Here is a 16,631-nt window from a genome sequence, read left to right on the forward strand (position 1 = left end):
AGAGTGCTGTGTTCTTTACAGAAATTGTTCCATTTCATAAAACTTCTTCAGAGACATACTTCCTTATGCCCTATTTGAGCCATTTGATTTTGTGTACATCCACGGTCACTACAGACAGTTATCATTTCGAGAGTGATTCGCCACTTATTCTTGAGTAGTAGAGTCTAGCAAGAAATACTGGTTGATTTGTGTCACTCAAAGGGTAAAACGTCAATAGTTTTGATGTGCTAAGTGGAACAAATTACAGCTGTAATATGGGTGGTTTTGAAAAAGCAGTTCTTCAGTGGTGACAAAATCAAAAGAGAATTGATCCACTTCTTAAAGTCTTAGATTTTCATTAAATCTAGTCTCAAACCATGAACTGGCATTGAAATAGTGTTGCAGGTGCGTGCTGCACTCATAAAAAATAAAAGGCACCCTGATCTATAACTGAGTAATCTCCCAACAGGCAAGTCAGTTTTTTAAGAGAAGGAATTTTTAATTCATGAACTTATAAACCTGTTTGTAACAGATTTGGAAAAAAGTCTTAATATTCACTCTTAATGTATAACTTTCTGTACATATCTCATATGGCAGAATGTTTTCTAATGCATGAATTAATCCAAGATGAAATCAAAACATATTGGCATACATGATGCACTCCCTTGTTCAGCACTTGTGAGACCATACTTGTGGGTACTTGAGTAGTGTGTCTAGTAAAAGAAAAACTGGGAAGATATAATGAAACCGCGGGGTGAGTTCAGTGGAGGCTACTTCATGGTGAGGCCACTCAAACAAAGGATGTATGAGGAAGAAGCTAAGAGCTGAATTTCTTTTGCTTGGAGGAAAGAGTGCTGAGAATATCATATGACTGTCCTCAGCTGCCTGAAGGGTAGTAATAGGGAAGATAAAGGCAGGCTTTTCAAAGATGCACAGTCAAAGAATGAGGGGCAGAGGCACAGATTGCAGAGAGAGGAATTTCAGGTAACTGTAAGGAGAAAATTCTTTGCAGTAACGGTGGTGAAACACTGAACAAGGTTGCCTGAGGATGGGGAATTCTTCTTCTTTGCAGATATCCAGAACTTAACTTACCAAGGCTCTGATCTCATTTCAAATTTGTTAGACCAGGACACCTTCAGAAAACCCTTTCAACCTACACCCTCTTTTGATTCTAAAGAGAATAATCTATTTTCTTGTAAAATACCCAGCAGAGATTGAGGTAATGTATTAATAGGGAGTAGTGATGTTACGGAGGTTCAGCTAGGAATAAGAAATACCAATTTTAAACTAATGGATGTAATTATCTCAGGGTTAATCTGAGAGTTAACCAAGCACTTTAGTGTTGGAATGTTTTCAAGATCAGAGCGTAATTTAGGAAAGTCATCATATGTCACAATCTTCTTGTAGGTAGGGTTTTCTTTTGAGAAGTTCTCAAATATTTTCAAAATACTTTATTTTCTAATATCAAATTCTGATACCAAGTTCTGGTTCAAAGAAAATAGAAGACTTTAGGGAATGGTGAAAGGAAGGAGCCATATGTAAGGCTATCACGTGGCTAATTGCCTGCATATGTGGGTCTATATGGGTGTATAAAAATGAATGCATGTTGGGACAGCAGCATTTGAAGTGTTGAGTTCTTTTAAAGAAGTTTACATAATTCAGTGACCAACATAGGGTCGAGGGGGTTGGTTTTTGGTTTTTAAAAAATTAGTTATGTGAAGGCAGTGTGTTTCTTGGTAAACCAAAACTGGCTATGTGTCTACAGCATGGGAGAAGATGAGGATATGTATTCCCTTTTTTCCCCCCATTCATCCTTTTTTACATAAAAGCGTGGATGTGTTCTTCCTTTGCAGAACATTGAAACAAGACTAAAGATTTGTTTGCCTGAAGACTTAGGCTCTGCTCTGATGGATGGTGTAGTTCTCTGCCATTTAGTAAATCACGTTCGTCCTCGCTCTGTCGGAAGTATCCACGTACCTTCACCAGCAGTAGTAAGTTGAATGTTTCATGTTACATTGGGACGGGGGGCAGGAACATTTAAAAAATTGCTGGTTTATTGCCAAATGATATTTGGTTACATAAAACAGGTTGCTGTTCAATGAATGTTCTTTGCTGTTATGGACAGCATGTACATTATTACAATTTCAAATGTTCATTTATTTTTATATATTATATATACATGGCGTGTGTATATATACACACATCTGTAAGTGGATAAAATTATCCTGCCTTTCTCTGATCTAGCAACAGGTCAGATTTTTTTTTCAGAATGGTCTCTTTGTTAAGTAGACTATGAAATTCTGTGGTTACAAGATTTTATTATAGGAGACACTTTTTTAAAAAGAAAATTAGCCCCTTGTTGTTGACTGAAGAAATATGAGGTTAACTTCAGCAATGTCTGGCTTAGCACATGCCATGTAATTGAAGCACTTACAGGACTTGGGTTAAATGTAGACATCATCCCTCTTACCTGCAGACAGAATGGAATAGAAACATGCAATATAGTGGTTTTATATTGTCTTGCCACACCTAAAGACCTGAAGATTTCAGAACATAAAATCTATGTAACCTGATTTCTTGAAACTTAATTTTCTTAGTATTTTCTCTGTTTATTGATGTCTTTTCTTGGTCAGATCTCTGTTCCAGGTTCCTGATACCATTTTGGTTCTGAAGAGGTTTTGTATGTTTTTAGACTATCTGCCCCCCTTTTTTTAATGTACATATTACAAAATATCTGCTGTGTACAGCCTGATACTCAATTCTGAGAACAGCATGTGGATTTCAGAGCCACTCTATAAGAACTTCCAAGAAGACAGAAGTTAAGAAAAAGACATTGTCTCAGATGGTCTAGCGAAGTTTCTTTTATTGTTGCTTGGTTTTATATTATTTCTGCCTTTGGTAAAAAGATCATATTGACAAAATATGCAAACCTGAATTTCTGGGGCAAAAACTTAAGGTGTGGGGGGTTTTTTTTGTTTGTTTAAGATGATAAAAATCTTGTGGTGTTTTCTGTAACAAAAAATATTTTAAATCCATTTTCGTTTTGTTTCAACCTTGTATTGATGATGTTGTCTTGCTTGAAACAGTCTTTAGCCTAGAAAATTAGCTTTAAAGTTCCGGCTACTATAGCGAATTCTTGGTTTAAGTGGATGTTGAGGAATTACCATTGCTTCACATCTTGTATTGAGGAAGTAAAATAATGAGTTGTTGGGGTGGGTTTTCTGGTAAGATGAACTTTCTGTATTTGGTGAGTAGTCCTGAGTGAGACAAAATTATGGAAGTGTTTGTCATTCTACAGTAATGAGAAATTTCTTCTTCAGAGACCTTAAAATTGTATATAGTTACTACAATAGTGAGTACCTAAAATATTTTAAAAGTAAGAGCCTGTTAATTACATTTAAGCCTGTTCCTTATGAAGTATATTGAAATCCTTCACCAGTTTACTTGCTGTCCAGAAAATCAGTGCTGTCTATCACAAGTTATAAGAGTTGTGTTTTAGAGCCTCACAAGCTGCATGTGAACAAGTAGAAATCTAAATGTGCTGGTGACTTTAATGTAATAAAAGCAAACGACATCCACAACTTATGTATTCAGATCTTATTTGTAGGCGTGTTTAGAGTGGTAGGGAAGAAAAGGAATTTAATGCATTGTTTTCAGGAGAAATATGGAAGCAGTGCATCAGTACAAGGATAGTGCAATAGATGAATCTATTGACTGAATGAATGTTGTTGGCTTCTTTTACCATAAGCTATATTTTCTTGTTTTTACAGCCTAAACTTAGTATGGCCAAATGCAGAAGAAACGTGGAAAACTTTCTGGATGCATGTAGGAAACTGGGGATACCAGAGGTAATTTAATACTACTTTTAGTGTATTTAAGTGGCTCATATCATAGCGCTTAAGAACTTTTGCCTTAAATTAGTAATTCAGTATTATCCCCAGTACCTCCTTTTCTTTGTCATGAAAGATACATAAGGAAGGTGCTAATTAGGTAATATGTGATGTGTAGTTAGGCAAAACTTTGCTATTTTTTCGTTATATAACTTAACTGCATTTTTACATTGTGGTTTTAGATATGGACTTCATTCTTTTTAATTATTGATTTTCCTTTTTTAACAATATTAAGTACTCTACAGTATGCATTGTAAAAGTGACTAGTAACACATCCAGCTCTTATACCGAAACACTTCTGCAGTGATGTCAAGAAAACCCATTGTGTGTTAGGTGTGGAATGTACATATGGGTATGGTTGTTTTATAATGCAGATGTAAGTTTGACACGTTACTACACTACACGTTGGAAATAGGGAGTTTGCAGTACTTGGTGTTTTCTGTTTTTCATTTAAGAATGGCAGCATTTATCATGTAGTTTATTCTTATAATAATAAGGAAAAATATCTTCTTAACTAACTTCCTGAATTCTGGAGAATCATTGGGAATATTTCAAAGACTCCCTCATACTCTGGAGTACCTATTAAGAGAAAGTCAATTTCAAATACATGACTCTCAAAAGAAGGTAAAAGTGGTTTGCAAGTCCTTTTTAATCTGAAAACATGAAAATTGCATGATGTATTTTTCCCTGTGCTGTTGCCTACATATGACAATATAATTAAGACTGAGGTTTTTTTAGTATGTATTTCAAGAATACTGAAACAAAAGGATGTTTTGTGTATCTCCCCCACCATCCCCTTGGGGAGCAGATGGTAAAGCAAAGACTTCACACTGGGAAAGAATTCCAGTTTGAATTCTTTATATTTTAGCCATATTTTAGCACTTGATTTGCGGGACAGCAAAAGTAACAGTTCATTTTTGCTATTTCTAGGAATTTTGAGGAGGTAGACTTTTGTCTTAAAACTCCAATGAATGGTTCATCATAAATGTAACTTGAGAATTCAGTGTTATGGGCTGGGCCTCTAAGTTGTAATGCTTGATTTAGTTCTTAGAATAATGTAATCTATTATGTTAGAAAGATTTCATATTAAACATAAAATTTCACTTCAGAGAAGACCAAAATCTCAGTGTTGTGGGCTTGTAGACGTGGTGTGTTTCTTAAGCTGCCCCAAAATTCGTTGTCTTCTGATGCATCATAAATTATTCAGTGAATGAGAATGCAAGTCGGGTTTTCCTGGATATAGCTTGTTAGGAAAGAGAAGGCCAAGAGCTCTTTTCACTGTTGTCGAGAGATCATTCAGAAATGGAAATAAACCAGGAACATTTAAAAAGATCCTTGCAGTGGCATGTTCCAGCTGGGCAAGCCAGGCCTTCACTTTGATATTTTTTTTTTTTTTTAAGTTGGATTTCACTAAGTAAGTTTTGTGGAAAAATGCCTTTTCATTTTCTATTAATAGACTTTTTAATATACTTGTTTACCCTGGCTCTTTATTGCTTCTGTTGAAATTAGTGTAGAATTTTTAAGGATTTTTTTTTTCTGTGTCTTATTAAAGTATCTTTGTTGCAGAGTTGCACAGAGCATTAAGCACAAGGCCAGATCTTACCAATCTGATTTATAAACCAGCCATCCTTATGAATCTAAATGGACATTAACTTCTCTGAGGGGAAAACCTCATTTGCTTAAATATTAAATGAACATCTTGCAATTGTAAATTTATGACAGATTTTAAGTACTCCGAGGATATTCTTTTTGATTAGCTGTCAGTAATTTGCAAATGCAGCTGTTTGCTATACATTGTGAAAATCCGTCGGGCTGTGGAACTAGATGGTAGTTTAATAGAACCTTGTTGCATGTTGGAGGAATAAAAAGTTGTACGATAGCAAGTGTAACAGTAACTGTCAAAGTTGTTAAAGAACTACAGATGGTGTGTTTAATGCTGCTTCGGATTGGTGAGTTGTACATTGCCTGACTACCTCTGGACAAACCAGTAAGAGGAATGCAGTGAATTCCTTCCTTTTTTTTTTTTAAAACAAGCTTCTGATGGGAAAACGATAGGTTCCACTTATCACCCTAATAAATATGGGTATTAGGATCTATGCTTATATCCATGTTTAGTTCCTGGGAACTAACTTGAAATTCTACTGCATGAGGGTTTTTTTTAAGGATTTAAAACCGTCATCCCTCCTGTTGGTTTGTTTTCAGTTATTTATGGGATGGATTAGAGTATGTGGTATTTCCTGAACTCCACTGGTTTAGAGTAACATCCTGTCAAAGCATGTAAAAAGTAAACAAGAAAATAGCTAAGTAATTATTGTGCTGATGCGCAGGGTCTTTTGCTTCTGTGGCTTTCAGCATTCAGTTCTTGGGTCAAAATTGCTTTCCCCAGAATGATCCTGGGAAACTTCATCCGAGTGGACAAAAACGCAGTTGGTATCCTTATCCGAATGTATAAGCATCAGGAGTTGGTTTCTTGACCCAAGAATCACAAATAGAAGATTCAGGTGCGCGAGCATCTCTCTCTAATGGCCTGGTATGTAGAACATTCTGGAACTGTGTGCCAAGTGGTACACAGCCAGCCATTACCTGCCAGGTGAGAAGTTCAGTACAGTGCGTGCCACGTTGAAATCTTCACTTGCTGTGAAATTGGCCATACGATGCTCCGGATCACCTGCAGAAGGGATATGTTGTATCATAAGCGAAAGGACTATTTTAGGAATATGGTTCTGACCCTTAAATAAGAGACTAAATGGCTCTTACTGCACCTAGAGTCTGTCAAAGTGTGAGGATTGTTGGAAAGGCAACTTCTATCTGGTTTTACCCCTAACTTTTCCTATAGAACTTTTTTTTATTCCAAACTATCAGAGATGTTTATAAATTACAGTTTTTTGAGACAAAAAAGAATTTTTGTTTGATGTGAGAAAGGGACGGTGGCAGGTAAGCATCTGAAAGCCTGAAGATTCAGAAAAATGTCTTTGCTGTGCCCCTCAAGACGTGTATGGCAGAGAAGGTACAATCTTTGTCACTTAGAAAAGTACAAAAGAAGACTTTATTTTACACTCTTAACTAAAAGCTGTCAGATTGCCTAATCTCCTCTGTAATAGCCATAGAATGACAAACGCTCCTAATTTTTGGCTGATGCAGATTGAATAAGCAAGTAGCAGTAGGTATGAAGTAGGTAGGGGTGCCTGCCCCACTGCATTTTTTAGAACGACATGCAGTACTTCCACGCTGCCATTCGTAGGAGTAGATTGTTAATGTCATATGAAGCCAGTACTGATATCACCTATAATGCTCCTCCATGTATATTGAACCCACCATTTCACACTTTCTGGGTTTAGAATATAAAGCTATTTGGGGGATTTTTTTAAATTTCTGTTTAAATGTGGCATGCAAAGTGACAAATGTACCAGTTCTAATGCAGTTTTACTCTTCTTAATGACATCTCCTCCAACAGGTATTTAAAAAGATCAGGAGTGTCTGACTTATTATCACATGAGCATGTATGTAAAGCTAGGGAAGTATTTTGGTTTCAGCTACTCTTTCATAAAGCCAGTAACAATATATGTAAATGAAGACAAAAATATTCATATACATTTCTTGAACTTGTCGGTTGCCACGTCAGAATCAGTATTCACACTAACAGCAAAGAACTAGATTTTCCCAGTTTAACCTGCAAGTCATTAACTTAAGCTTTAGCGTTCGTTCTTGGTTGCTGTTATTCTTGGTAATCCATATGACAGAGCATTATTTTCTTACACACTTTCAGTGACGTTAACAAATATTCCTGTCAAAAGGAAACAACTGATTTGTGGTGGGGTGAATGATACTTCATCGTAAGTGAGATTTAGACCAAAACAAAGCTGGAAACGCTGCATGTTATTTGAAAGGCAGAAGTTGCAAGTTTTGGTCTGTATTTCTTCTAGTTCTCAACTATGAATGAACATGGCGTATCAGAAGTAGGACCTTCTAAGCATTTTGTCAGAAAAGAAATTCAGCAAAGTTATTTTCAATGTTTGTGAGCCAAAAATGCAGAATTTGTCTTTTTACAAAGACACGGACTGGTTATTATGATCTTCAACTTACATTATTGGAATATCTTAACAGTTTAGACACTCGATCATCTTTTGGCCCTTTATGGGGACTCTTCAGGTCAGAGAAATTAGGTAGAGTTATTTTGTAACAAAGGGAAGACAGACCTTCCCCACATGGACAGATACACCATGTCAATCTTCATATAGCTTGAAAAGGGGGAGATTGAAGTTCTCATGATTAATACTAGAACAGTAATTTCTGTGGATAAAGGGTGGTGATGAAATGAAACCTTTCACAGCCAGTTGTTACAGCAGGTTTGTCGACCTTCTGTGTTGCAGTATGTCAGTAGTGGTGCACCAAGGTTTAGTGGGACAAATTATTTCTCATGTGGGAATGAGGGAGACTTCTGCCAAATTTTCAGTCAGCTACTCGGTATACACTTACTGAACAGAACAGAGTGATGGTAAGAAATGGCTTTTTTTGGTCTCAAATAATCATATGAAGATTCAGATTACAAAAGGTTTAGCTGTGCCCCTTCCTGTGATTTTTCGAGTCCTGCAAATGGGGAGCTGTAACTGCATCCCACCTCTGCCTCTGAAAACTAATTCCGCTATGTTGCAATATCAGCCAGAACTGTTCTAAAAATCAATATGATTTGTGTTAGTGTAGGAATTGCTAATTAAGTAAAACAAACAGAAAAAAACCAGGAGACTTGTGTGTGCTAAACCTGGCAGAACAAAGTAAAAGAAGCAACCAAGGAGAGAGCATCAAGTGCTCAATCTTCTATCCACCTACCGTTCAACTGGTAATCATGTTAATGCAGGGCATATTTTCATGGCCAATTACACTTGTTTTCTGAACAACTCACGTAATCAGTTACTTCCCCATAGTTTCATCATGAGACAGCCGTGAAGTTGCAGTAAGTTTTATCAGGTAGGACTCCTTCCTCCACCCTTTCGTTCTGCGGTCGGTAACGTACACCGTGTGCCCTGCGGTGCGGGGCGAAGCTGTTCAGTACGCTGTCAGCTAGAGCCCTGAAGGCAGAACTCTGAGCTCCCCGTTATTTGTGTTCTGAGCATAGCGCATACGTGCAACAGGCTTCATTCCTTAATGCACTTCTGCCATCTTACTCTTGACTTGTTTTACCAGAGTCAAAAACTGAGGTTAGTTTGGAAATGCTGCCTGTTTCCACAGTCGCTGCAGGAGCATGCGGGATGAGGGTGGCTTGTGCACACAAACAACTGGTTATGCTTTTGTCATTCCACTTCCCTCTTACTCTGTTTATTCTGCGTGCATGTTTTTTGGCAGCTGTTCTGATTTAATCACGTAGCTTCATAAAATGTAATGATTAAGTATACGTATCTTTTTAGTTCTTGCCAATAATAATTTCAGCCTCCTCAATGAGAAGGGCAGTGCTTGCGGTGGGTGGGGGGTAGTCCGTGAGTCTTTGGGTGGGGGTCATATGCTCTTTCACTGTTTAATGATGTCATGTTTTATTTAGGTATTTTCATTTCACAGCTTCATAAAATTCTGGTAACTTAAGTGGAAAGACGTTCACAATTACTGAAAAGCTTTATTTCCTTAGGGTTACATTACAGAAGTTTAAAATACCTACAATATAAACGTTTTGCTCAACTTGGTGTTACATTCACACCTCGTTATCCATTGTCACAGAACACACAAAGATAGGTAAAAAAAGATCAGATGTTGCCCAGACTTCCCTGGGTTTCACCGAATCCTAATAAAGCGCAGCATGGCGGTTCCCAGAGGAAGTTTCTTCTGCATGTGTTGGCTGTGTACGCTTCGGCTTCTCCTGTATACTGCTCAGTGTGTTAATCTCTGGCTGACAAGTTCTTCAGTCCCTGTAAAAATTCAACCTATTACCAGCTCTCATTCTCTAACTCTGAAATTGCGTCCTTCTCCATTCGACTGCAGTAGGGATTGGTGGGGTTTTTGGACAAAGATTTTCATAAAGTCTTTGTCTTAAAGTTCTATCTAATTTTTAATATAAAGTTCAATATCTCTTAGATGTGGGATACATTAGCAACAAGTAGGAATAGAGTCTTGTATGCTGTTTTAAAATTAATCTGATATTTGCTGGGTTTCGTGGTGGTTTTGGTAAAAGTGCAATATATTACATAGTTGATAGTCCTGAGTAGTTTGTTTGCCTTCAAATTAATTTCTCTGGTAAACAGCTTGAGGATGTAGATGTTCTTGGATGCAATACTAGTTCTATCCCATTTTTAAGTAAGACCAGCATGTTTTGTTCTGTCTGCGAGTTTTCATCTGTTAGAACAAGCCAAATAAAATCGCATGGAAGTTTCTTATCACACCAGCTTCTTACCGCAGAGTGGTTTTCCACCCCTGTGTATCTGCTGGCCTAAGTAGCAAAATTAAAATGCTGCAGCTTTTGGCTCCTGTTAAAGCTAGAACCAGGCACGGGAAGCAAAAAAGCAAGTGTGTCACTTTTTTGTGTATGAATGACAGTTCTGACTTGCAGTTTCACTAGCCGCTTTCTGGGATAGAAGGACCTTTTAGTTATTTTCAAGTTTAATGTGTTGTCAACTAGACCTTGAAACCTTGCACTAGCAGAAAACAGACATCTGAGCTTCCATGACTTTGCTTATTGGGTGCACTGGCCGTTCGTTAAGCGACTGAAACTGAAAAGCTGCTAAGAAGCGCAAGGGATCTCTCTCCTACTTTGTATAGTTTTATTCTGTAAATATTTCCTTTTCTGTTGATAGTAAGACCTCACTTGCAATGTAAAACAAGATATCTTAGTTTGCATTTTGAAAGTACTTGTTGTTGCCTGGCTTGATTTTGATGTTAAATATTGTGTATGCATATTGATATTATTATTACCTATTACACTTCATTTTGTATAGCTGGTCTAGAGTAAATTGCTACATGAAGTCACTGATATTTTCCAGCACAAGTATGGGAATCTAACTTGCTAATAACTTTTAAAATGTTACCTAAGGAATTTAGTGTCAAATCCTTCAGTTTAGAAACTTTATTAAAATCGCGTGTGATCAGTGCTACATTGATTTTTTTCCGTTTCAGTCCCAGGGTATCATTTAAGATGATATTTGAATACCAAGTTTTAGAGTATTTATTGTGTTAGAGAATTTTGCATACTTGTAACCATTTCTTTAAGTCCTTTTTCTTGAGTCTTCCTATTGCTGCTGTTTGTGCCTTTAACAGCTTTCTAACCCACTGTTTGCTATTGTGTAAGTTAGGTTTTACAACTGGGTCTGTTTAAGCATTTGAATAAGGCTCAGGTGGACAAAGGAGTGCAGATCTCATTGGAATAAGTGGATCACATGCACTTCCTCACCCTGGTGAACCTGGGCATAATTTTGGAAGGATTTGAAGGCCTGAGCTCTTCTATCTTAATATTCTGATACTATGGCTTCAGTACCTAGAGTAAATAAGAAAGCTGAGGTGTCTAGTGACTAAGGCAATACTAGGAAGAAACTATTCCTATATGTTTATGCTAGAATACTGTGATAATTTATTTATCAATATCTTTCTATTTTTGTATTTTTAATTTTATGCACTGTTTTTTTCTGTTCTAATGGCTGCCCTTCGGGATAGGCTGACCTCTGCTCTCCGTATGACATCCTGCAGTCGGATATTCGTCACATTCGAAAGACTGTTGACACTCTGCTCGCCCTCGGGGAGAAAACCCCACAATCAACTTCTACCTTTCGCTCCTGGGATCTAATAGGCTTTTGTCTTTTCCACATACTTTTTATAGTCTTGATGTATATAACTTATCACTGGAATGTGCTAACAGCATAACCTGTTCGCATGTGCACACAAACTTTCTGCTTTGTCTCTGACAAATTACAGGTACTTGATTTCCTTCCTTTGTCTTACAAACTTTCCCTTTCCCTCGCTTCCCTTCCCTGTAATATCTTTATTAATCTCTTAAAATAGGGGAGAGAGGGTGTAGCATCTTGAAGGCGAGTCCCATCTCTTCTCCCCCACCTCCCTCCAGCTGTAGTTTAAGAACTTATGTACCTCTTAATTTACAGTTTGGGGGGGTTTTGTGTTGCCCAGACTACACACTAAATGTGTTAAAGCTACTCTGATCTGCACTTCTGGGTGTAGGCTAGGTGTGTATCACGAGCTAAACAGAACCAAGCCTCTTAGTTTTTGTGAAAGTCACAGAATGCTGCAGATATTGAAGCCGCTGAGGTGGCACTTCAACAGAATATTTTCTGAGAATTATCTTTCAAATTACTGTTACTTTTTAATCCCTTAAATTAACGAGTACTAAGATTGATAGTCATCTCTACTGTTCCGATTAAATTCCGTACTGCAGTAGTTATGTTTTCCTGCTTACAGTTTGGTTTCCTCCAGCCTCCATAGAATAATCTTTTTCTTCCGCCGCACAAAGCAGCATGGGACTGCTTTTAAACACCTGCTATGTTATACCCCAAAGATGGCTGTAAATTAGGAGTGGGTATGGGCAACCCATAATATGCCAGGGACTTCAGAGTGTTTCGGGATGGAGACCGTGGAGTACAGTGTGATAGAGTAAGACAGAGAATAAGCTTTTAGATTCCTGTATCTGCCATTCTTACGTGTGACGTCAAGGAAGTCGCATCACTGTCTTGTCTCTGTTTTGTCACCTGTGAAAACACAGGTAACATTTGTTTGTTTGTTTGTTTTTGTGTAAAATCTGTAACGAAGACAATGTAGACAGGGAAACAGATGGTCTAGGGAGAGTCTAGGTTTTCCATCCTTTAAGGTTTCACAAAATAGGTCAGAGAAACATTAGCCAGGAGGTGTTTTCGTATGTTTGAACTCTGCTTATGGTTAGAGTACTGAACTTCCATTTCCCTTCCAGTTCTGTTGATCTTTTGTAAGACTTGAATAAGACAATATTTTTGTTTGTTTTACTCCTTATCAACATGAAATATACAAATGAAAATTGATTGAAAAATGTAAAACCTCGAATATAAAGCCATATTGATGTTGCATGTTGGCCTAGGTGCTGCTGACTACATTTGTAATTCAGTGTCAGGCTAGCTAACCAAAGGACCCCAGTTCTGTGGCTGTGAAGTGCATTCATTTCTCACTGCCTAGTGTATATAAAAAAATTACCTATAGAATTTTAGAGGATAACTGGCATAAGAACTTCTATGTTGTTGATTATTCCGGCCATATGGTTATGATTTAGTGCTATATTATAAATATCCCCTTTCCATAGATACTTGTAAAATTTTATTTAAAAACTTCAAAATACAGTTCTATTCCTGGTTTCCATGGCTTAAATATATACATGCACACATAAATGAAATTAAATGTATAATTAGGTACATATTTTAGGATGGAAAAATTAATTTCAGATGATGGATAAATCGGATTTTTTAAAAAGGATTTAGTGTCTAGCGGTCTCCAGTGCATACGTATAACAACTCTGTTGTTAAGAGTGTCTTCTGTGACCAGGCATGAGTTCAGTGAGTGCTTCCAGGTTCCAAAGAACTTTCCTTTACTTGAGGAGAAGGTGCTAGTTACTTGGGTGCATAGCTACAGACTGATGTGCCCTCATCCTGCACAGGCCTGTCTCTTAACTGCGTGCCTGGTTTCAGCGATGACAACAGCGGACACTTCCTCACCCAGAGTCAGAGCTTGATGTTTAAGCTTCCACTTCAAGTAGATCTGTCTTGATTTTGGTTGTCTTGTTTCAACAACGTTGCTTTTCTAGTGAAACTGAGAAAGGGCCATAAAGCTCGAATCCGAATCTATTAACTGTATGATTCTTCATCATCCGATGTTGGTATTTGAGAGGTTTGTGATGGCATCACTAGGGCTGGGATTTTACTTCTGCTCCTGTAAGTGGTAAACAGGTTTCCTGTCAGTGCTTTGTGTTGTGCACTCCTTATAGAGTAACTATGTGCATGAGCATATTTGAACGTGTCTTGAAAACAGAAAATCAGGTGGGGAAAGTCGTTGCTACCATCCGGTAGCACACATCTGTCTCATGCTCTAGTATTGTGTCTGATTATCCACTGTATCTGCTAATTTTGGGAGGGAGGTGAGAGAGCGTGTTTTCAGTTTCCAGTGTGCAGAAATGGAAGTTCATGTCTTCAGTGGTTTTGGGTGTTTTATCCAACATATCCCAGTCATAATGACATGTAACTCTCAAACTTGTCCAAACCTTTATCTTCGCGTATGCTTGCTGTGCAAACAGAGTTGTCTTCTAATTGTCTCCTCTGAAGAGATTCCAGTATTGGGACATACAGTTATGTACAGTTGATACTTAGGGCTCACAGCCGGTCACATAATTAAGCTGATGACTTTGGGTTTAAAAACAACGCACACTGTAGTTTACCCGCGTATTCATTGATAACAGGAGTTATATTTCCTCTCCCATTTGTTTGCCATTCTTTATTTTTTGTTTTCACTGCAGTGGTCATCAGAGCTCTTCAAAGAGCGATTTCTGCATAAATTGGCCTCCATGCTAGTCTGTCCTGTGGAGGTGCTGCCATCCCTGCTGCAGTAAAGTTATAAATGCAAATTGTAATGAGTTAATGCAGTATGCATGCAGGTAAAATGTGTTTTGCACTGGATTACAAGGGGCGTTTTGATGTGAGGAGTTGGCTTTTCCCTTGAGCCAGCAAACAGATAAATAGTTTCAAGTGCAGAGGAATGCAGCGTAGTATTCCGTCAAATACCTCTTTCTCCAAAGGTATATTCATAGAATCACAGGATCACAGAATGGTTTGGGTTGGAAGGGACCTTAAAGCCCATCTAGTTCCACCCCCCCTGCCAGGGGCAGGGACACCTTCCACTAGACCAGGTTGCTCAAAGCCTCATCCAGCCTGGCCTTGAACCCTCCCAGGGATGGGGCATCCACAGCTTCTCTGGGCGACCTGTGCCAGTGCCTCACCACCCTCTCTGGGAAGAACTTCTTCCTGAGGTCCAATCTAAACCTCCCCACTTTCAATTTAAACCTGTTACCCCTTGTCCTGTCACTACAGGCCCTTGTAAAAAGTCCCCCCCAGCTTCCTTGTAGTCCCTTCAGGCACTGGAAGGCTGCAATAAGGTCTCCCCGGAGCCTTCTCTTCTCCAGGCTGAACAAGCCCAACTCTCTCAGCCTGTCCCCATAGCAGAGGTGCTCCAGCCCTCTGAGCATCTTCGTGGCCTCCTCTGGACTCACTCCAACCGGTCTATATCCTTCTGATGTTGAGGGCTCCACAGCTGGATGCAGTACTGCAGGTGGGGTCTCACAAGAGCAGAGCAGAGGGGGAGATACTAACAAGCTTTTACAGCTGGAAATGGAAATGGATCCCATTGTGTTCCTAGTAAGTCTTCATGTCTAGCACATAAGCTGTGTTGTGCAGGAAGAGCAGTATGATATACTTTAAGGTAATGACCCCTTCTACTTTGAGACAAAACACTCATTCCTGCACTTTACCTCTCAGAATTTAATGTATAAGCTTATAATTGGTACTTCAAGTGGAAGTATACTTTTCTTTTACTGTTCAGTGTGTGTCTGTCTTCATGAAGTTGTCTGTTCCCTCCAGTTCCAGGTCACTGTTTCCTGCAGCATGTTAGAATGATGCTGTGAAGTGTTTTGGCAAAATACATACGGTCAACTTGGAAAACTTTATGGCTCAAGACCAGATTCTGTAAAGGGATCCAAAGCCCACCATCTGCAAATACAGTTTTGTAAATATTTGCAATCTCTTGCATATTCAGAAGATGCAGGTATTTAGTTATCTAACTGGCTGTAACTCCAATTACAGAACTGCAGCTGCAGTATTGAAGTACTGGGGTGTTCTGGGGTTTTTTTGCTTTGTCAAATCTGGTAGTAAGTGTGTGCTTCACAGAACACACTAATCTTTCCTTTGTATATTAAAAGAAAAAAAAAAAGACAAAATATACCTGTAGCCTGAATTACTGTGCTTTTTCATCTCCTGCTCTTTTGTACTTTGAATGGGAACCTAAGGGCGTTTGGGCACGTACAGACACAATCAGTAATAGTGGATGAGAAAAATACATATAAGACAACATTCAAATTGACATACATATATGAAAAAACAATGTTTTCTATATTTATTTTTCAACTCTTCAGAAAGAACACTCGGCACTGACCTAACAAAATGTCAAGGTTTTATTGATTTTCCATAAGCTTGCTTCAACGTGAGGCCCTGAAGTTTCTTGGGGTGACTTGATGTTTCAGAGTAGTTGGCTCCAAAAATTAAATGATGGGCATTACGTGGACTTATTTTAATTTGTACGTGGAGAAACCACACATTTTAGTATTTCATTGTTTTCTGAATATTTTATTTTTTCCCTGTGGAAAATCTAAAATTTCTGATTCTACAAATAGGAGGAAGAAAGAGAAATGGCTCTTGCCAAAGTGTAGAATTCCATTTCTCTGTATTCTTGTTAACAAATACAGCTTGGCCTTGCTGTTACCAGGATGTGGTTGGTCATTTCTCTACGTCTGCATATGATACAATGGCAACAATTACTAATTTGACAGATAATTACTGTATCTGAATTGTCAAGCTGCCTGCCCTGGCATAAACCAAACGGTTGCCTTGACTTCGAAGGCATCTGATGTCACAGAAGAGAATGTGTGTGTTTGAAGTGCCACGTATCCCGGTGGGATTGGTGTCCTTGCGTATTCCTGTTTTCTTTCACAGCAGCTAAATCGGTCGTTTTGTTCTGGGATTAGCAACTTGCTTTGGCGTGGGTACGCGCCTT

The 16,631-nt window shown here is 38.3% G+C and overlaps 1 protein-coding gene across 1 annotated transcript in view; it reads left to right on the forward strand.

Moving 5' to 3' along the window:
* LRCH1 (leucine-rich repeats and calponin homology (CH) domain containing 1) overlaps window positions 1-11,705 on the forward strand; it is a gene marked incomplete at its 5' end in the record, with an annotated part of 51,891 nt that extends 40,186 nt beyond the window's left edge. The window contains 3 exon segments of the mRNA XM_010157910.1: window positions 1,833-1,970; window positions 3,750-3,827; window positions 11,499-11,705. Coding sequence (XP_010156212.1) covers window positions 1,833-1,970; window positions 3,750-3,827; window positions 11,499-11,705 — 423 coding nt within the window.
* Between the last annotated feature and the right edge of the window lie 4,926 nt (window positions 11,706-16,631).

The sequence above is a fragment of the Eurypyga helias genome, unplaced genomic scaffold (assembly GCF_000690775.1).
Source record: "Eurypyga helias isolate BGI_N326 unplaced genomic scaffold, ASM69077v1 scaffold10478, whole genome shotgun sequence".
Lineage (NCBI taxonomy): Eukaryota > Metazoa > Chordata > Aves > Eurypygiformes > Eurypygidae > Eurypyga > Eurypyga helias.